The 19861-nt window shown below is 59.8% G+C and overlaps 2 protein-coding genes across 4 annotated transcripts; one reads left to right on the top strand and one right to left on the bottom strand.

The window, feature by feature from the left end:
- The first annotated feature begins 231 nt into the window (after nt 1-231).
- Nucleotides 232-4531, top strand: PHOX2A (paired like homeobox 2A). Its single transcript, XM_037840528.1, has 3 exons — nt 232-448; nt 2522-2709; nt 3677-4531. The coding sequence occupies exons 1-3, from the start codon at nt 232-234 to the stop codon at nt 4112-4114; spliced, it is 843 nt and encodes a 280-aa protein (XP_037696456.1). The 3' UTR covers nt 4115-4531.
- A 184-nt stretch (nt 4532-4715) lies between these two features.
- INPPL1 (inositol polyphosphate phosphatase like 1) lies at nt 4716-19586 on the bottom strand. Of its 3 annotated transcripts, none has more exons than XM_037840526.1 (29): nt 19493-19586; nt 18224-18625; nt 15447-15510; nt 15196-15346; nt 14867-14987; nt 14474-14614; nt 14140-14233; nt 13936-14025; nt 13658-13756; nt 13387-13537; nt 13189-13295; nt 12772-12874; nt 12485-12681; nt 12073-12190; nt 11423-11519; nt 11018-11156; nt 10825-10924; nt 10647-10735; nt 10305-10386; nt 10114-10203; nt 9499-9612; nt 9271-9359; nt 8657-8744; nt 8410-8565; nt 8097-8175; nt 7857-7997; nt 6063-6735; nt 5677-5810; nt 4716-5573 (listed from the first exon to the last, which is right to left on the bottom strand). In XM_037840526.1, the coding sequence occupies exons 2-29, from the start codon at nt 18418-18420 to the stop codon at nt 5483-5485; spliced, it is 3795 nt and encodes a 1264-aa protein (XP_037696454.1). In that variant the 5' UTR covers nt 18421-18625; nt 19493-19586; the 3' UTR covers nt 4716-5482. The 3 variants fall into 3 exon arrangements, with proteins under 3 accessions (XP_037696454.1, XP_037696455.1, XP_037696453.1); XM_037840527.1 differs by having other exon boundaries at nt 19476-19568; XM_037840525.1 differs by having other exon boundaries at nt 19457-19558.
- Between the last annotated feature and the right edge of the window lie 275 nt (nt 19587-19861).

Genomic DNA, 19861 nt, shown 5'->3' with positions numbered 1-19861 from the left:
CGCCCCGCCCCGCCCCCTCCGCGGGGGTCCTGCGCGTTAAAAGGCGCGCGGGCTGGGCCGAGCTGCACTTGCGTTGCACCCGGGCTAGCGCGGCTGCGACGGGGCGGGCGGACTTGCAGGCGCTCAGAGCCGACCTCGAGAACTCGGCGTCTGGCGTCCGGACACCCAGCCCGAACCCTACGCGGCGCGGGACCCCGACCCGGCCCGGCCCCGCCCCCGCCCCCCGGGCCGATGGACTACTCCTACCTCAATTCGTACGACTCGTGCGTGGCAGCCATGGAGGCGTCCGCCTACGGGGACTTCGGCGCCTGCAGCCAGCCTGGTGGCTTCCAGTACAGCCCCCTGCGGCCCGCCTTTCCCGCTGCCGGGCCCCCCTGCCCCGCGCTCGGCTCCTCCAACTGCGCGCTTGGCGCCCTACGGGACCACCAACCCGCGCCCTACTCGGCAGGTGAGCGCAGCCCCGGCCCAACCCTCTCTACAAATCCTAAGGAATCCCCAGCCCCTACCCTATTCGACAGGTGATTGCGACTGTCCCCCCCGCCACCGCCCCTATCCTGTCCTGGCCATGCTCTCCACAATCTGTGGGATCCCCAGTCCTCCTGTAGGGACAAGGTTCCCCTCGGCAGGAATGAGCCCCGATCTCTTACCCTTCCACCTTCGTCACTATCATATCCCTATCCTGTGCCCTACAGGCCAAGGGAATAGATCCCCCTAAGCCCCTCACCAGGCCCTCCCCTCCCCTCCTGCAAAGACTAACCACCAAACCTTTCCATCTTCTTTATCCTCTTGAGAGGCTCCCAACTGAGCCCCGTCTGACCCCCATCCTTAACACCTTCGCCCCCTTCATATGAGATCCACAGCAAGGACCCCTGTGACAGCTGAGCTGCCCAGATGGGAACCTTCCTGGAGCCCAGGCAGTCCCCTCCAGCCCCACCTGGCCCCATCCACCGGGGCCCAAATCCTTCTTTGCTGATGAAATCGTGTATGTGACCTCCAGAGAAAAGGGGGCTGTGTCTCTAAGCCACTTTCATTTCGCCATTCCCCTCGGAGGCTCTCCCAGATAGAGTCCTTCCTGCAAAACCAAGCAGTCCCTGTGACCCCAAGTCCCTTGACCCAAGTCCCCGTCATCATCGAACCCTCATCCTCATGGAGCGGAGCGCCCCAGCCATCCCCATCACTTAGGCAGATTAGAGAGTCCCAGCCTGCCCCACCCAATCTCATTTCCTCCTGGACCTCGAGAGAAGACTAGGGCCGGCAGAGGGGGTGAGATAGGGGCCCGGATTTGGAGACATGAAAAGCAGAGGTGTGGGAACAGATACTGGCACAGAGATGGAGAGATTGAGGACCTTGGACTAGATGAGGACCAGGTTTGGGGAAATGGGAAAGAAATGAAGAGATGGGACCCTGGGGAGAAGGGGTTCTGAGATGGGGATAGGTACAGAAAGTTGGGAGGAGAGATAGGAATATTGGGGACTCTGGGAGAAATGAGGACCCAGGGTTGGTGAGTAGAGATAAGAACCTGGTGATGGGAACAACAATTATGGGAAATGGGGACTAAGGAAGATTGGGGGCAGAGATGAGGAAGATGGCGATAAGAATGGGGTGTTGGAGACAAGGCTTAGGGGAGATAGGGACCTAGGGAGATGGGACAAAGGTGAAAGAGATTGGTACTCCCTGGAGAATATGGAGACATAAACGGGGTGGAGACAGGGATGGAAAAATAGCAGCAGAATCATTATTGTGGGGGGCAGTGAAGACTGGGGTGGGGAGTGGGAAGAGAGGGAGGGGTGAGGCAGCTTGGGGAGAGAAAGGACACTGAGAAGGGCCTGGGAGGGAGAAGAGGGAAGAGAATATGGAGGAATGTGGGTGGGGAGAAATAGGAACCCTTCTTAATGGATGTAAAGGGAAGAGTGGTCCAGAAAGGGAAGGTTGAAGAGAGATGAGGATGGAGAGAGATGAGGAAGGGGAGAGAGGGACACCTGAAGGAGAATGGGGACCGGGGTGGGAGTGAGATAGGGCTGAGGAAACAAAATCTGGGAAGGAGAGAGAGGGCAAGGTGGAGGGGTCCAAATGTCAGAGAGCCTATGGCAGGGCTAAAAGTAGTCCAGGGCAGGGACTGAGGCCCAGGACTGGCTACTAGGGAGACTTGTGATGCTGATGAGAGGGGACAGTCAGGACTGTGGTAGACTGAGTAGGACCTGAAATGGGGCAAGCGGACAGGAACCAGAAGAGAGAAACACATGGAGGGAAAGGTGGAATGGCTCCTTGGTGGGGAACTGACGGGGGAAAGGGGGTGGGGGCGATGATAGGTCTGGTTCCCTTGAGACCTCTCTTGGGCCCCAGGTCTCCCCATGCCCTATCCTCCTTCACCTTGATGGATAGGTTGAGTGAGGGGAAAGACGCCTTTCAGTGGGAGGCTGAGAGGACGATGCTGACCGGCTAGTCCAGCGACGGGGGGCAGTGCCTGACCTGGCGGACCACCACCGACGTTCCCTCTTTCCCTCCCCGCACACATCCGTAGTGCCCTATAAATTCTTCCCGGAGCCGTCGGGCCTGCACGAAAAGCGCAAGCAGCGGCGCATTCGCACCACTTTCACCAGCGCGCAGCTCAAGGAGCTGGAGCGCGTCTTCGCTGAGACCCACTACCCTGACATTTACACGCGTGAGGAGCTGGCGCTCAAGATCGACCTCACCGAGGCTCGCGTGCAGGTGCGTGTGTGTTGGAGTGTAAGTGCAGGGTGGGGGGCGCGGGAGGTTAGTGAGGGAGATCTGGCTGACCGCGGGACAGAGGGACCTCACCCCAGCCTCGGGCAGATGCAGCCTGGGGTTGGGGAGCTCAGGGCCCGAGACCAGGGTGCATTCCTGGGCGTCTGGGCAGAAGAGGACAGGCAGCCTGAGGGACGCAGCTGGCTGTGATTTGGCAGACCTGAGGCCCTCGGGAGATCAGAACTATTTCCGCCCCACACTACCTCCGCTTTGATTTCCCTTTGATCCCCTGTTGGGCGGGCATGCGGGACAGCGTAGAGGGGTGGGCCCAGGCGTTCTCAGGACTGAGCCCGGCGCGGGAGTGGGGCAAGCCGACCAGTGCCTCCAGGTCCCCCACCCCCACCCGCTCTGCAACTATGAAACCCCTGAGCCTGGGAAGCCTAAGTTTGGGGCAGGCCGCAAGGCCGACGGAAGCAGGGCCCGGGCAGACCCTGTTGTCCATCTGTAAAAATCCGGAGTATAGATGTTCAGCCGCAGGCCTTTACCGGAAGCCCGGAGAAAAATGGTTTTCTCTAGGGCCCTATCCCATTCTCCACCGGCCTGGGATACTCCAGGCAGGAACTCCCGGAGCCTCCTAAAAGAGGGGATTGGGAGGAAGGGCTTAGGGTGACGGGAATAACGGAGACAGAATCCCTTCCAGGAGGTCAACATTGGGAGGCAGCGGGACCCAACGGAAAGCAGATCCCAAGGGTAAGATCTTAAGGGAGAAGGGGGCAACAGGAGGAGGGGAGTGGAGAGACGTTGCGGCAATGGGACGAGTGGGGAGGGCCTCCTCAACAGCTGGGAACGGCCTCAACCAAGGCCTGGCACCTTCCAGACGGAGGTTCCTCCCGCGCCTTGAGGCAGGGGATTGACCCAATGCGTGCGCCCGCCGACTCTCCGCCAGGCTGACCGGCCCCTGTGCTCGCAGGTCTGGTTCCAGAACCGCCGAGCCAAGTTCCGCAAACAGGAGCGTGCGGCCAGCGCCAAGGGCGTGGCGGGTGCGGCGGGCGCGAAGAAGGGCGAAGCGCGCTGCTCGTCGGAGGACGACGACTCCAAAGAGTCCACGTGCAGCCCCACGCCTGACAGCACCGCGTCGCTGCCGCCGCCGCCCGCGCCCGGCCTGGCCAGCCCGCGCCTGAGCCCCAGCCCGCTGCCCGCCGCCCTCGGTTCCGGGCCCGGCCCACAGCCGCTCAAGGGCCCCTTGTGGGCCGGCGTGGCGGGCGGCGGGGGCGGCGGTCCGGGCGCGGGAGCGGCGGAGCTACTTAAGGCCTGGCAGCCGGCGGAGCCCGGGCCGGGACCCTTCTCGGGGGTTCTGTCCTCCTTCCATAGGAAGCCCGGCCCCGCCCTGAAGACCAACCTCTTCTAGCCACCGGACTTGAGAGGCTGCGGGCCTGTCCCCCAGAGCCGCCCCTGCCCCTCCACGACCCGACAGAATCCCTCCCCATCGTGGCCGCCGGCCTGGAAACCACCATCCGTCCCCACCCCACCCCCCATCGTGTCCGGCCCTTGGGTGTGCCCTCCCTAGTGTGGGGACCGAGTCCGGGCCACTCCGCGCCTCACCCACCCCCACGGGGCAGTGCGGCGGTACTTCTCACCGGGATCAAGTAACACCCGTCCCTAACAGTTCCCGAACGTGGAGGTCCTAAAGACGAGCGGCCCAGCTCCCTCCCGCGACCCTGCAGCTGGCTGGTCCTTACCCTGGGGACTGAGTGCCCGCTGGGCCGTGCCCGGGCCAACCCGCACTGACCCCACCCAGGCACGGGCGGGACGTCGCTGGGAGAGCTGCCGGGACCTCTTCCTCCCTCACGTGTGCCCTCCCATCCCAGCCGGCCTGGCTCGGAGGGCAAGCCTGCAAGAGGGGTGGAAGGCTGCCCAGGCAGTGGGACAGAGTGGGTTCCCATTTTCCCGATTTTTTTTTTTCATTTCCTTTGAGAAACTTGTCTGTAATTTATTGAGGTGCATTCTTCTCGAGTCAAATAAAACTTAATTTATTGAAGATATGCGGGCGGCCTTCTGCGTGCCCAGGATGGGGACAGGGTCGCTGCAAGAGCCCTGTCCCCAGTTGCCACTAGCGAGGCACCCCGGACTCGCTTGCCATGCTTGCCCAGCGCAGGGAGGTTTAGACCCGCCCCAGCGAGAACCAAGCAAACTGCCATTATATGGCTGAGAGCCTATCCCCACCCCCCAACCGACCCCAATAAGATTAAGGTGCCCTCCCTCCCCAGACCCACGCGGAAAAGTTTAAATAAACCTCAGCCCAGTCCTCAGGCTGTTCCTTCATCTCTGAACGTCCATAATATCCGGACGGACACCCCCAGAGCAGGGGGACTAGGGGGAGGCCCTAGCTGACCCCCTCCCCTTGTGGTTCGGGCCCCACGAAGGGCAACAGAAACAGCGGTGAAAATGGGGGCCCTGACGTACCCAACTTATCCCCTCACACACGGGCACCCCTGGGGCTGGGAGGAGGGGTACAGAAAGGGAGGACAGCACCAAAGTAACCAAGACTCCTGGTAACCGTGACAACTGATCTCCCAAGCCCTGGGCCTGTAAGGTGGGGGGGCTGGATGTCCCAATCAGGGCCCTCCAACTGACTGGGCAGTGGGGAACGTGGCTCCCCAATAAATAGGCAGAAAAGCACTGCCCCGCCCCTCCTATCTTTTCAACCCCGGGGCTATGGCTGGGCCTTCCTGGGAGCCCGGGAGGCGCTGAGCCCGCAGCTTCTTGGCCTTTGCCATCACTTGCTGAGCTGAAGAGTATCCAGGAGGAGGCGCTTGTGAGCCGGGTCCTGCACCCCAGCTTCCTCCAGATCCTCCTCAGTGATGTCGCTGTGGGGATAACAGGCTGCATGTGGGCGAGAGGATCCTCAAGTGCCTGTAGCCCCGCCCCCAGAGCCAGTCCCACCCCATCCGCTTCCAGCTCCACCCCCACCTGAGAAACTCCAGGTCGTCCCAGCCATTGTGCAGCAGGCCTTCCTCATAGCGCTCCAAGCCGATGGCCCGCAGCCAGGCACCCATGCCCGCTTCGCCCAGCCCGCCGGCCCGCCCGCCCTGCGGGCATGGAGCCTGAGGGAATAGGGCATGTCAGGGGAGCACTGCCGGTGCCCACATACACAGACACACAGGGGTACCTGCAGACAGCACACGCTATAGTGTGCCCTGGGGGAAGACAAGGACTGGGGCTGATACATGTGTCCCCGACTCCGCAGTGCCCAGTTCAGGGCAGAAAGGGCACCAGTGAGTGCTGCCTGGTGGAGGGAGAGATACCACAGACCATGCGCACACATGCACACAGACAGCCACCCCTGATCCACACACCTCCTCTGCCAAGTCCTCCTGGATGCTCTCCCGGATGCGGGGTGGAGGGAAGCTGAGGGGCCGGCCATAGTCCAAGGGCAGTCCCCGGGACGGCTGCAACTCCAGGGGACTTGGGAGGAGCGCCGAGCGGCCAGGCCCAGCAGGGGCGTAGTCCACTTCACTCAGTGTCTTAGCCATTTGCAGCACGGAACAGGAGCGGTCATCCCCACTGGCTACCTCCCCCAGGAAAGTGCTGCCAGGTGAGGGGCCTGGGGGCAGTGGGGGCCTTGGGTGGGCCTTGGGAGGTGGTGGACCCCGGGCCTCACCCCCACTGCGGCCCCAGACCACTGGGCCTGGCAAAGGATCCAGGCTAGGGGGCAGGAAGATGGCCGAGTCCGGCAGCGGTGGGGGTGGAAAGTCTGGAGGGGGCAGTGTGCCCCCGGACTCCTCATCTGATGAGCTGCCCTCTCCCACACGAGGGGGCCGGTGGCACCCAAGCTGAGGGGCAGGCACTGTGATGGCCACTTTGTTCTTGGCAGCAGGTGGGACTGGGGCCCTGGCAGGTGAGGGTGGCTCCGGGGGCAGCAGCTGATGCGGGACCCCCTCAAGGACGTAGTAGGCAGGGTTGTTGAAGCTGTTCTTGGGTGGAGGGGCCACAACCCCTTCCAGCTCTGGAGCCCCCTCTGGCTTGGACCTGCGTTGGGAAGCAGGGTAACTGGGTCAGGACCCATAAACCCAAGCTGAGGGCAAAGGGCACAGTGGGAGCAGAACTGGACTGAGTCAGGAGATGGGCCCCTGGCCCCAGACCTCTGGCTGACTTTGAGCAAGTCCACTTTCCCTTTCTCACCCTTGGTTTCTTCGTCTCCAAAATCTAGAGGTGGGATGGGGGGTGTTGAATGAATCATCCCTAAACTCCTTTGCCTCACTCACTAAGATTCTCAGATCTTTTATGACTTTGTAACAGTGACACCTGAGCTCAAAAACAAGCAGCGCCAGAGAGCAGGGCAATCAAGGCCTTCAATGAGAATGATGGGCTGGACTGGTAGACCAGAGGCATACCAGTTGGAGGCATCTGGGCTCTACCAGCCGAGGACTCTTCCTCAGTTGAACAAAGCCAAGGAATAAGTAAAGCCAAGGTGACTGACAACAGCTGAAGATGAGTGAAAAGGCACCAAATTATATCTGGGAGTTTTAGTTAAGTTCAAGCAAAAGCTGTATATAGTTAGGTAGCAAGCCTCACTTCCCCAAAGTATGAGCCATGGAACACTAGTTCACAAGATATTAATAGTTATTATGTAGGGGGAAAAAGTTTCCTGGCCCGTGAAGGTTGGGAAGCTATATTAAACAGAGTTGGAAAAAAGGTTTCCTTCCTGTCAACATGCTCTGAGCTTCTGCTAATACTAATGTGCACTGTGAATATCTAAGAAAAGAATCTAGTAAGAAGCATTTCCCAAACTCATCGGACCACAAACCGGTTTTAGTGGGGCATCTTATCAGAAAGTGTTCCATAGAAAACGCCCTGGGAAATCCCGCGCTTACCATGTGCTTTCTCTAAACAGGAGGCTCCAGTGAAGTCTGTTTACATGGAGGGAGCTGTTTTAAAAGCAAGTGCTGATTCTATTTTTTAAGGCAGAACAGAGAGGAAAGGCCGACTGAGTTCTTTGACTCGGAACCACAACCAAGGGAGGCCTAGCTGGCCAGCATGTACCTCTGGTCATGGGGTAGCACAACACCCAAAGGGCAGATGACCCCCGGCTGGTCCTGAAAGCAAACAGCGATGGCTAAAGTCGGGGGAGGACAGGTAGCTCCTCTCACCTGGAGGTCAGGGGCTCCTCCCGGGGAGCTGCTCGGGGTGGAGCTGGGGGCCTCCCCGTTGGTGGCGGTTTCTCCGGTTCTTCGAATAACTTGGACAGAGGGCAGGGGGCCTCTGCGGGGGCTGGCTTGCGGCTCCCCGACCTGCCAGGGATGCATAGGGCAGGGGAGATGAAGTGGGGGCTGACCAAAAACCCCAGGCACCATCTCACACACTCCACCACTACCAGAGCCCCAGCTCACCTGGGCTCCTGGCTGCCCCGTGACACGGAGGGAGCTTTGCTCTTTGCTCCTGCCTCGTCCTTATCAATGCTGATCCACTCTGGGAGGGGGAGAAAGGGAGGCTCAGAGGGAACCTGGGATCCTGGATCCCAGACACCTGCCGGGCCTGCCAGCCCCTCCCAGCTACTCCCCAGGGCAGGTCCACTCCCAGCTCTGGCTACAGAACTTTCAAGTGTCCGAGGTATTCCATCATGCCCCCCAGGTCCTCCCCTCCTAGATCCCACCTCCACACCACTCCATCTTATGCCCCACACCCCTCCAACAGAACTCCCACCATAGAGGCGTTCACGGGTGCCCAGGCGCTCCGTGGGCACCCGCACCTTCATGGAGCCACGGATGTTGCCTGTCTCCTCGCCCCGGTGGGACAGGAAGGTCAAGAACTGCTGGGCTGTGCTGCCAATCATGGACTTGAGTGCAACCACGCACTCCCCTGAGGGCAGGTGAGACAGACCAGCAAGTTGCCAAATTTTTCTAGACCCCTGCCCAGCTTCCCATACCTCTCAGTACCTCGCAACCCTTACCGTAGGATTCATAGCCGTCCATGGACTTGACTGTAAGCAGGAGGTGCTGATCCTGCAGGTACTCGATGTCAGCCAGAATGGGCTTTAGCTGGGGAGCAGAGAGGCCCAGTGAGGAACGAACCCCAGCAACTCCTGCTCCCACGTGACCCCTGACTCCACTCACGTCTCCCTCAGCTTCTTCCATGCTCATTCACGCTTAACTCTTAAGGAAAGATCCCAAAGGCTTAGTATAGAAGACTCAGCCCTGCATGGGCCTTTCATAGCACTCAACAACATGATAACTAATTAATTTTCTGCATCTTCAGTGTCCAACACAGGACCTGACGTTTAGCAAAGGCCCAAGTGGTTTTTACTGAATGAAGGAAGGAACTATAACTTGGTCCTTCACTCCCCAAATGTACTCATTCTCACTCATGCCCAACCCCCCCCCCCCACACACACGGGTTCTGCAAGACTGCCCTCCTTCTGATGGGGGCTCCCTCATGTGCTCTGCTGTGCCCCTCTCTGTGCTCACCCCCCCAGTGCCTGCGTCCCTGTGTGTCCACACCCTGCTCTGTTCCCATGCCCCTCTCTGTGCCAGCTCCCACAAGCCTCGGCTCTGCCTGCAGCCTCACCGTGGGCAGCTGGCGTGAGGACCACTGCACCTTGAGGAAGTTGATGTTATCACTGCTCTGGGCATCGTTCTCAAAGCTCTTCTTGTACTCTGGGTGGAGAGGGGGAACATCCAACTGAACACCACCTTCCCCTCTTTCCTCCCCTCTAAGTAGGGGGCTGACTGCTCTGGTACCCTCTGGCCTCCCATCCCCCTTAGCCCACACCCAGCCCTGGGTCCTGCCTCTGACCCTCCAGGCAGGTGGAGTAGAATTCAATGAAGAACTTGGTGCGGCTGGCAGTCTTCACAATGGCCTCGATGCTCTCAAACTCAATGTAGGCCTGGTCTGAAGTCTTCGAGAGTCCTGTGGGACAGACAGGAGAACAGCCAAGTGGGCATGAGAGGGTCACAGGCAGAGTGGGGCAGAGAAGCTGAGCCTTGGCAGAGTGAGAGGGAAGGCCAGGAGGGGCCTTCCCAACCCCAGGCCACCAACAGAGACACCTGAAAGCCCAGACCCTGGACAGAGCAAATGGACTACCTAAGGATATGACACCCATCTAAGAGGGGTCTGGGGACCAGAATGCCTGCAGGGATTGCCCCAAATCCACCAGCTATACTCATGGGCACATGTGAGGCCCAGGCAGATACAGACATACATATACATGTTTACACTCACACACATCCACACACGCTCATGGATATGCACCCCACACAGACACCCTCACACATTCACAGACACTCCTGCACATGTGCATCACACATAGACACTTCCTTACATATACTCAGACCTATGCACTTTCCCAGGCCACCACCTGTGTCCATTCAGAACGTATGCTACGCCCACAAGTACGTCCAGAATAGTCACCTTTCTTGGAGATGAACTGAGAGGTTACTCCAACTTCAAATGTTCCAAACACAGGGGAGTGGTCACTGGTGACTATGTCATCGGTGCAACCTGAGAGGGGACAGGAATAGGGACTCAGCGGGAAGAGCTCGAGCATGACTGGGACAGTGACTGCCCAGGATGTCCCCTCACCCCATCCGGGAGGCTCTGACCATAGGAATTGCAGATGATGTGGGTCTCAGGGTAGGATTTCCACAGAATCCGGTCACACCATGAGGGCACATTGGTCCGGACCTGGGGCAGGGGATGGCAGGATGGTCAGAGCTGACAGTTGGGTGCTGCTCAGAGTTGGTGAAGCTCCACGCTCCCCCTCCACTGGGCCCCTGCGCCCACCTCCTTCTCAGACCCTCACAACACCCCGGGTCACTCCTAAGACCCTGATGGGCCAAAGGAGCTGGAGTGGTGGCTGCAGAAGCTCAGACCTGTGACCCCACACACACTAATTCACTGTAGTCCTGGGGTCTCCCAAGGCCCTCCCCACGCCGCTCGCTCACCCCAGTTGGCTTCTGCTTGTGCCAGGCATACGTGTCCCGGGAACCCCGCTCATAACGGTAGGTAGGTGGGAAGGAGATCTCCTCCTCACCTAGAGAAAGGTGGGGGTCAGGGCCCCGAAGGTCCAGGGATTCCACAGCCCCCTTCCCTCAGGGACCACCTGCTGGGCCCCACACTCACTGAATCGAAGGAAGACCTTGTGCTTCTCCCGCTCCAAGTTGAGCTGGTCCACCCTGAGCAAGGGCTCAAACTCCTTCCTGCTGATATAGTTCAGGATCTCCTGGGGTGGGGGACACAGAGTCTGGCCATTTCTCCTCCCAAGACACAGCCAGCCCAGCCTCCCCACTGGCCACCCGCCAGGCCCTGCTCACACCTGGATATCCATGTCCAGGCGGTAGTTTAGGTCCCCGAACCAAAAAAGGTGAGTGAAACGCAGAGAGATGTCGAAGGCACTGAGCTGCCGGTCGCCCAGCGAGAGCAGCCGCAGGATGTCCAGGTAGTTCTGGTTTCGCCTACAGTGGTGGGGTCCCCAGGGTCAGGAGTCGGGGATAGGAGTAAAGTTCCCTCTCTGGGTTTGGGGATGGGGTAGGGATTGGGGTCCTTGAGGCCAGAGGGAGGAGCCAGGGACAAGGTCAGAGGGGTCTTGAGTTTGGAATAAGGGAGAAGGTGGCACCTGGGACTGGCATGCGGGAGAGTCACACACTGGGGTGTGGGAGAAAGATAAGGTCTCAGAAGAGCAGGGGAGGGGATGAAGAGCTATGGGAAAGGTGCCCCTCACCGAGCAGTCTTCTCATTTCCTGAAGTGAGGTGGCAGTTCACAAACCCAAACGAGGTACCATTGAACATGAAGGAGACACCCACAGCTCCCTTGTTCCCTGCCAGGGCAAGAGAGAAGGGCCCAGGTCACCCTGGCAGGGTCCCTAGCTCTCCCCTGAAGCAGCAGTAGGAGGACCCTTCCAACCCCTCAAGAGGCCATAAAGCAGGAGGGCCCCTGAACACACACCCACACCCTCCCTGTTGGTCCACACAAGGCACAAAGGGTCTGTCTGGAGGGCCTGAGTCTCTCTGTATGTGTGAGCAGATCCCAAGGGTGAGGCTGGAAGGACCTGCAGACCTGAGCAGTGAGGAAGCACTGTGCTGCAAATCAAGAAGCCTGGGCACTAGGCCTGACTCCACCACTTACTTGCTGTGTGACCTTGGACAGGTCACTCAACCACTCTAGGCCTGAGTTTTATCATCTATGAGATGGAGGTAAAATCCTGGCCCTGCCTTCATGGTGGGGCTGGAATAAATTTAGAATATAAATATGCAGTACAAAGTTGAAAGTACCCTATACATGGGGAAGCTGAGACCACCCAAAGGGAGAAGACCTTGGGCCAAGAGGCAGCAGGAGGTGTGGGCAGGAGGGGCCCAGCCTGCCCTGCTCACCCAGGGTGTTGGCGATGCCAGTCTTCACGCTGGAGGTACTGACGTGACTGATGCGGTTCTCGTGCTCAGGCTTGACCAGCACAGCCACCTTGATGTTCCACAGGGACTGCATGGCAATCTGGATAGAAGGTGTGGGGTCACCAAGCCTGTCCTGGCCTGGGGCCACCGCCCCATTCCCCCAGGCCTCTAGTATAGACTGTCCTCAGTCACAGAATAGGAATGCCTGCTACCTTTTTCCCTAAGGGACCAGAGAGACACAGACCTCTCTACAGCACGGAGGACTCAGGGATGTGCTTAGGGAACAGAGGGGGAGCCAGCCGAGCTTTGGTTGCCCAGGGTTGCCCACGAAGGATAGTCTAGGGTGGTATGTGAGGACAGGGAATGGACAAGATGCCCTCCATGTCTCCCTCACCGGGCGGTAATCCAGATCTGTGAGTTCCTTAAGGCCCCCGCGCAGTAGGTCCAGCCACTCGCGGTCGCCCACCGAGTTCTCCTGGGTCCCAAAGACATAGATGTCATGCGGTATGGTCACTGTGACCTCATCAAGGGCCTTCCCAAGACCCTTCGATGTGAACCAAGATGTCACGTTTTTCGGAGGTGGCACACTTCCTGGAGGAGGAAGGGACGGGCAGGGGTAGAGTCAGGCCCCTGTCCTGGGACTGTCCCTCTCTCCCACCCCAGCCCCCAGCCCAGGCTGACCCATGTTCCAGGTGCCTATGAAAACAGAGATCATGTCGGGCTCATCCTGCTTGGAGTGCTTATTCTTCATGAGCTGTAGCAGCTGGCAGAAGGCCTCCCGCTTCTAGAAGGACAGCAGCCAGTCAGGGGCAGGTGGGACAGCCAGGAACCCCCACCTCCCACAGGGATACCCTGCTAGATAGCAAGTACCTTGAGAGAGGCATGCCTGTCTGGTTCACCACTGCATACCCACTACTCAACTCAGGCACACAATAGGTGCTCAATAAACGTCCATTGAATGAATATTTAAATCCACCCTCAGGCCACCCACTCAGTACTGACTCTCTCTACCCTGCCAGACCCACCTACTATGCTTTCCAAAACGCCCATCTCGGGATCCCTGCAGTTCCCAATGGTCTGGTCCCACCTGCCACTCACTCTGGCACTGACAAAGATGAAGTCCTTGCGCTGGGTCCGGTCCTTCTCCTTCTCAAACACAACACCCAGTTTGTTCTGGACACGCTGGGACTTAATGAGCTGACGGACTAGGAGATAGAGGATGGGTCACACAGGCCCACACCCCTGGAGCAGGGGTCCCCACCCCACCCACCCTCCCCAGGTCTGGCCCCAGCTCACTGCGGTCGTGCGTGAAGGTTGTCCAGTCCTCCTGCGAGTCCCGCTGCCTCCGCAGCAGCACCAGCCGCCCACCCTCCACATCCACGCTCAGCGTGAACTTCTGTGACTTCCCAATTTTGGTCAGGTCACCCAGGGTCACATCCAGCTTCACCTGCAGCCCAGGGGCAGGAAGTAGGGAGGCTGCTGAAAAGACCTTGGGGCAGGCAGCACCTCTTCACCTGCAACCACCCTTTGCCCCATGAGGCCCCAACTGACATGCCCTGCCATGTACCTCGAAGGCCTGCACAGGGATGGTCTTGGCCTTACGTGTGGATGGCTGCTGTGGAGCTGGGGGTGCTGTGGAGCTCATGTCCTGCAGGGCCTTCAGGGCCTGGAGAGAGCAGGGGCAGGACTAGGTCAGGTGCATGCTAAAGGCTGGGGAAGGAAGGGGCATGGTTGATACTGGGGGTCATTGCTAAACTGGAGGGTCAGGATTGACATCAGCGTTAGGCCATTGTGAGGAGACAGGAAATGGAGGAGTCAGGGGACAGAGGTCAGGATTCAGGCCACCTTCTTCTGGATACCAGACAGGAAGTCCTTTAGCACCGACAACTTCATCACCAGGCTCTCTAGTTCCTGCTCCCCAGTCTGCGGTGCGCTCTAAGGGCAGAAGAATGAGGCTTGTACATGAGGTTACCAAGCAGTACCTCTCCCCCAGAGAAGTTCAGCCCCAGAGCATGAATCTGTCCCCCTGGGGTCTTCCCACAATCTCACCTGCTGCTGCAAAAGGCGGGTCACCATAGGTGAGCTCTGCTGGTCAAACACCTTGGACAGGATCTCCAGGCCTGACAGGACCTTGTCTACCTCACTAGGGGAGACATCAGGTCAGAACCACCCCTCCACCCCAGCTTAAGTACAGGGGATGGGGGTTGAGAGCGTAGCCTCAGCCACCACCAGAAGAAAACAAGGGTACAGGTGAGGAAAAGTCGAGAGGCAATGGCTAGTTCAGGGTCAGAGGTCAAAGGTCAGGGCACTTGTGCAGCAAGGGAATGGGTGAGAACACATCAGAGGTCAGGGTTCAGTGCATGGGTTTGGATGTCCCAGGTACCTGTGCAGCCTCCGGCATGAGGTGGTGAGGGTGCGGGTGAGGTGAGGCAGGTTGCTGGCTCCACCCCGCACGGCCTCCAGGTCCAGCCCATAGCTACCCTTCAGGTACTCGTGCGAGACAGTGCTCAGCCCATTGGGGGCACTTTGGGGAGGGGATAAGAAGTCAGTGGGGGCCCTGCCTGGCCCTGCCCCAGCATCCCCACTCCATCTCTAGCAGGAGACAGCACTGGTGGCAAATGGATGGGACAGATCAGGGCGTCTTGCCTCTGGGGCTGAGATGGGTTTGGGGGTCCCTAGGGGTGCAAGGACTTAGAAGGTCTCCCCACCCTTGGTGGGGACACAGTTCCCAGATGAGAAAGGGACTTCCTGTTCATTGGAGGGGTAGGGGTCTCACCTCTCAGCAGCTGGAGTTGCAGGGCTCTCGGGGACTGGCGGGGGGCTGCTGGGCCCCATGGGAGCAGAAATGCTGGTGGAGCCAGAGCGTGGGGGCAGTGGGGGCTTCTCATCCTCCCCATCTGTGGACAGGGTCAGTGGGACAGGGGGGTTAAGTCACAGCTGCCGGAGACTTCCATGGGAAAAGGAGCCAGGCGCCCTGGCACCATGGTTAGGGAGGCAGGGGGCTTTAGGGAAGGGGGGAGGTGAGAAAGCAGATGAGAAAAAGCAGGTGGCACCCGAGGCACCGCAGTGTCTGGGGCAGGGAAAGGGGACTGCCCTGGGCAGTACCTGAGGCGTCACGGTCATCTGGGGGGTCCAGCTCCCGCTCCCGCTCCACAGGCAGCAGCAGGGCACACACGAGGCCTTGGTTGGGCTGGGCATACAGGCCGATGAGCTCACCCAGCGTCTGGAAGCGGCGCACAGGCACGCCCTGCGAGGTCTGTGGGCCACCAGGGTGGGAAGAGGGGTCAGCCAGAGGGTCCCAAGCCCCAAGCTGGAATCAGGGTTAGGGGTGAGGGGCCAGGAGTCAGAGCTCCTACCTGCACGGCCAGAAAGTCTTCTCCATCAGGCAGAATGCGGTAAGTATGCACATGCTTCTGATATCTGATGGGAAGGTGGGGTCAGACTCTGTCAAAACCAGCCCCCAAGGCACCCCCTCCTGCCACCAGGTTCAGCCCCTTAGCATGGTTTCCCTAAGAGTGCCTGCCCAGGCTGCACAAGGTTAATGATGGGGCCAGTCTATTTCCACCTCCCTCCCCCATCACCACCCTCAGACCTGCACAGACTCCACACCCACCACAGGGCCTGGGAAGCAACAGGCAGTTCTTTTGTGGCCTTCACAGCTGTCTAAACAGCCCCTCTGGGCTGTGGTAACCGCCTGGGCCCCCCCGCCAGAGTAAGAGTCCTCAGAAGTCTGGTTGCCCTTGTCTGCGCACACAGGCAATGTGCAAACACATGCACGCCTGCTGTGTGTTTATGCTGGTGCCTGGCTCTGCTGGAGTTGGGTGTGTCTGTGGGAGTCTGGCTAGTGAATATGGGGGCATCACCTGAGGACCTTCTCTACCCTCCTCCCCCAGATACCAGGAAACTGGGATGACCCAAGGGGGTCCCCTTATGGGAGACCCAAGCCTCTAGGAGCTCCAAGCTGATAAGGGACAAGGGGGTGCTGACAGATGGCAGCAACAGCTGAGCAGGTGACAGCTGAGCTAGGCCTTCCTCAGGCGTATACTCTGGGAGGCGGAGGGTTCTCTCTGCCTCCACCACACCTCAGGGTAGCCTTGCCCAAGGGAGTCACCCAGCCTGTGTGTGTTGGGTGGGAGGGAACATTGGTACCAGAGAGGGTCACAGGGCTGATCTCTCCCCTCACATAACTCCCACCCTCCCCCCCAAGCCCCAGGGCTCTCAAGGCTGGACCCAGCACAAGCGGTGTGGTATCTGCGTGGCTGAGTGTGTTGGTTTGCAGACTTCAGTCTGTGTCTATAACAATAACAGCATCTTATTAACTGAATTGTATCTCTATGTAGGTAGGGTACTAAGCAACCTACAAAGGTCACCTCACTTAATCCTCATATTTTGAGCCAGATATTATCATTCTTATTCCCTAGATGAGGAAACTGAGGCTCAAAGAGGAAAAATGATTTGCACAAGGTCACCGAGCCAGCAAAAGGCAGAGCTGGGATTTAAAGCCAGGGCAGAAGCCAGGGCCTGTGCCTATCCAGGCAGGGCTATGTTTTGAATGTTATCTGTGAACATGAGGGTACGTATACAGATCAGCAAGTACCTATTTGTTTGGGAAATACAAGAAATTCCTCATTTCTGATTTCCACCCCCAGGCTCCTGAGAGGCAGAGAGCAGCCTCTCACCCCACCCACCTCCTCCCCTGGCAATGGAGCCGGGATTCCCCCCTCCCAGGACAATAATGTCCCTCACCCAAACACAGGCCCCAGCTGTCCCTCTCCCCTCAGCAGCTGACGTAGCACCTGCCTCCCTCCCCTCCCTAATTAGGGGGTACACCTCAGAGGAGGCTGGGAGGCAGGACTCCTAGGACATGCATCTGCCTAGGCTGACCCTCTTCAGTCCCAATACTGGGCCTCAGGCTTGAGGGATGAGCTGAGATGTGTAGGGTTCCTTCCTCTTCAGGTGAACTGCCCAGGTCAGGGTTTCTCAACCTTGGCACTAGTGACATTGTGAGCTGGGTAATTCTTTGTTGTGGAGGACTGCCCTATGCATTGTAGGATGTTTGCACCATCTCTGGCTTCTACGACGTCAGTAGCACCATCCCAGTAATAACAATCAAAACTGTCTCTAGACATTGCCAAATGTAACAGAGGGGGAAGCAGGCGAGAGGGGGTCAGGGGCATGGGGAGGGGAGTTCACAGGGCTAAGGAGCATAATTCGATCTAAACAAAGCAGCCCCTATAGCTTCCCACCATCTACCTCCCATTCCAGAGGCCCACAGGAGCCCACTCAGTGTCAGATTGAGTGTTTGTGGGGGGCTGGTAATGGGGGGTGAGGGAGCAGATCTGAGAGAATACTCCAAAACTGAAAGTGCAAACTCCAACACCACTACCACACACAGCTAAGGGGTATAGCCACAGGACCAGGCCCATCTTGAGAGCTGCCAAGTTCAGCCCCACACCTCGCACCCAAAGCTCAGGGCTAGACCAGCTCCATACTGCAGGGCTCAAGCACTAAGCCAGGGGTACACACCTACTCATGGATCCATGAAATAATGACATAGCCAGTGCAGCCTCACATGCTCCACCTCTTCCCCAACCTTCCTCTCAACACCAACCCCCAAGTCCCAGCTATGCACAGCCAGGATGTCCCAACCTCAGTCCTCGGGGCACAGAAAGGATCCTAACAAAGCTGCTGGGGATCCTCACACATCCTATCAGTCCCTCTGTCCCCAACTCCCTCTACTGCCTGCCACTCCGACACTCAATCCCCATATAAAGGGAACTGAACACAATCTTGGAATACACATACTTTCTCCTCTGGCACCTTGGAGCTGGAGGGTGCCTGAGAGAGTCTACGGGGGACTGCCTGCATTTTTTCCCACCACAGCCACTTTGGGCCACAGGACCCCACACACTCTGTCTTCCAGGCCCCAGAAAGTGACCCCAGATACACAGCAGGAAGTGCCCTGCATCCTTCCTCAGCTCCAGGATAATGCCAAAGCCCCTACTCTGGGGGGCGCTGGCATCCCACCGCCCCAGTCACCCGGAGCCCGCCCTCTCCACACACTCCCGGAACCCCAGATCGCACTCCAGCCCCCTCCCCTGCCCAGACTGCCGGGAGCCCCCGCCCCACTCACAGGACGCAGAGCGCGAAGGCCCCCGCCACACTCTCGCTGTCGCGGACCAGGAAGCTGCCATCGCGGCCCGCCCGAGCCAGCAGTTCCTCGGCGGCGGCGCGGCTCAGGTCGCGGTGGTACCAGGCGGGGGCCGGGCTGCCCAGCGCGCCCCCGGACCCGGCGCCCCCCGGGCCCGGCGCCCCGCACGCCGCGGCCATGGCCCGCGCAGGGCTCAGCGCTGCGGGCGCCGGCCGTCCCGCGCCATCCGTCCCTGGCTGCTCTGGGCTGGGGCCGGGGCCAGAGTCGGATCCCGGGGCTGAGGATCCGCGAGCGCGACCGGGCCGGGGATCGGGGCTCCGTGCCCCACCGCGAAGGCCGCCTAGTTCACCGCGCAGCCGCCGCCGCCAGCAGCGCCGGCCTCAACTTGAAGAGAAAGAAAAGTTTGTTCGGAGGCGGCGGGGGAGGGGCGGGAGCGGAGCGCAGCGCCGGGCGGCTGCCTCCCTCCCCCTCTCCTCGGCCCACGGCCCAGACACCCCTGCCCCAGCCTCTTCCCCGCAGGGCTCCTGGACCCCACATTCTTGCAAGGACCCGGAACCCCCACAGCCGCAGCGGTAACCGATCTCCCAAACCCCACAGTGATCCTGCCCCCTCCCCACCAGCACCCCGCAGAAAGCCAGTCCCGAAATCCCCTATCGAAGTCCGAGTCTCCCCATCCCGTACCCAGTCTCTTCGGGGCCCCGTCCCCCCTCACCTCTCCCCCGAGAATTCAGCCTCCCTTCCATGCCCGTAATAATATGACTCCCAAGTCCCATAAAGGTCTGATTCTACCCCAAATCCTTTCCATCCGTTTCCCCTACAGCACCGCAGAATCGGGTTTCCAAAATCTGCGAAGAATGAGCCTCCCTTCATCCGTCTCCCCATCATCCGAGGGGGCCGGACCCTCAACTCTCATGAAGTCCGGCCACCTCTTAGACCCGAACCCTGAACACCACTGGGTCTGGCCCCTAACAAATCCCGCGGCGGTAACCCTCCACAAGGATCCGATTCCCCCAGACAAGGGCCTGTGCCCCCGAACCCCCCACTCCCCATCCCCGGCAGCCCTTCCCGGCTCGAGTAGGGCCCTAATCCCCTCTCGGCCAAGTCCCCTGGCACCACTCCCCCACACTCGCAGGCCCGGCCTTGGGGGGTTCAGTGGTCCGAGACAAGGAGCCCCCTCTTCACCCAACTAGAAAAAAGTTCCCCCAAATCCCCGACCTCTCACAGCCTCAGTCACCTCGCGCAGACCCCCACCTCCGGGCTTCTCCAGTGCCCCCTTCCCCGGGGAAGCGGCCCTGGACTCTCCGCGGCCACTTAAGATGGCCATCCGCCGCCGCCGCCGCCCCCCAGCCCCCGCCTTCCGCCCCGCCCGCCGCTCCGCCCCCGCGGCTCCCGGCGGAGACAGTGGGGAGGACTCGCGCGCCGCCTCAGCCGTGCCCCCGTCTCGGTTCCGGAGCTACTGACCCGCGCAGTGACTTCGGGCAAGTCACCGCACCTCTCCGAGACTCGGCTTCCCGCTCTGTAAAATGGGGATACTGTTAGGAGCGCAGACTCAGTGGGACTGTGCTTGTAAAGCTCTCGGCACAGGGCCTGGCACCCAGCAGGCGCTCCCCAACGGCGGCT

The sequence above is a fragment of the Choloepus didactylus genome, chromosome 6 (assembly GCF_015220235.1).
Source record: "Choloepus didactylus isolate mChoDid1 chromosome 6, mChoDid1.pri, whole genome shotgun sequence".
Classification (NCBI taxonomy): Eukaryota; Metazoa; Chordata; class Mammalia; order Pilosa; family Megalonychidae; genus Choloepus; species Choloepus didactylus.
This window is presented reverse-complemented; position numbering and strand designations above follow the sequence as displayed.

Coding starts and splice junctions, on each gene's coding strand:
- PHOX2A (XM_037840528.1), top strand. CDS start 232: ATGGACTACTCCTACCTCAATTCGTACGACTCGTGCGTGGCAGCCATG. Junction 449..2,521: donor ACCCGCGCCCTACTCGGCAG/GTGAGCGCAGCC, acceptor ACACATCCGTAG/TGCCCTATAAATTCTTCCCG. Junction 2,710..3,676: donor TCACCGAGGCTCGCGTGCAG/GTGCGTGTGTGT, acceptor CTGTGCTCGCAG/GTCTGGTTCCAGAACCGCCG.
- INPPL1 (XM_037840526.1), bottom strand. CDS start 18,420: ATGGCCGCGGCGTGCGGGGCGCCGGGCCCGGGGGGCGCCGGGTCCGGG. Junction 12,191..12,484: donor CAGATCTGGATTACCGCCCG/GTGAGGGAGACA, acceptor CCTTCTATCCAG/ATTGCCATGCAGTCCCTGTG. Junction 10,925..11,017: donor GCCTGGACATGGATATCCAG/GTGTGAGCAGGG, acceptor CCCCCACCCCAG/GAGATCCTGAACTATATCAG.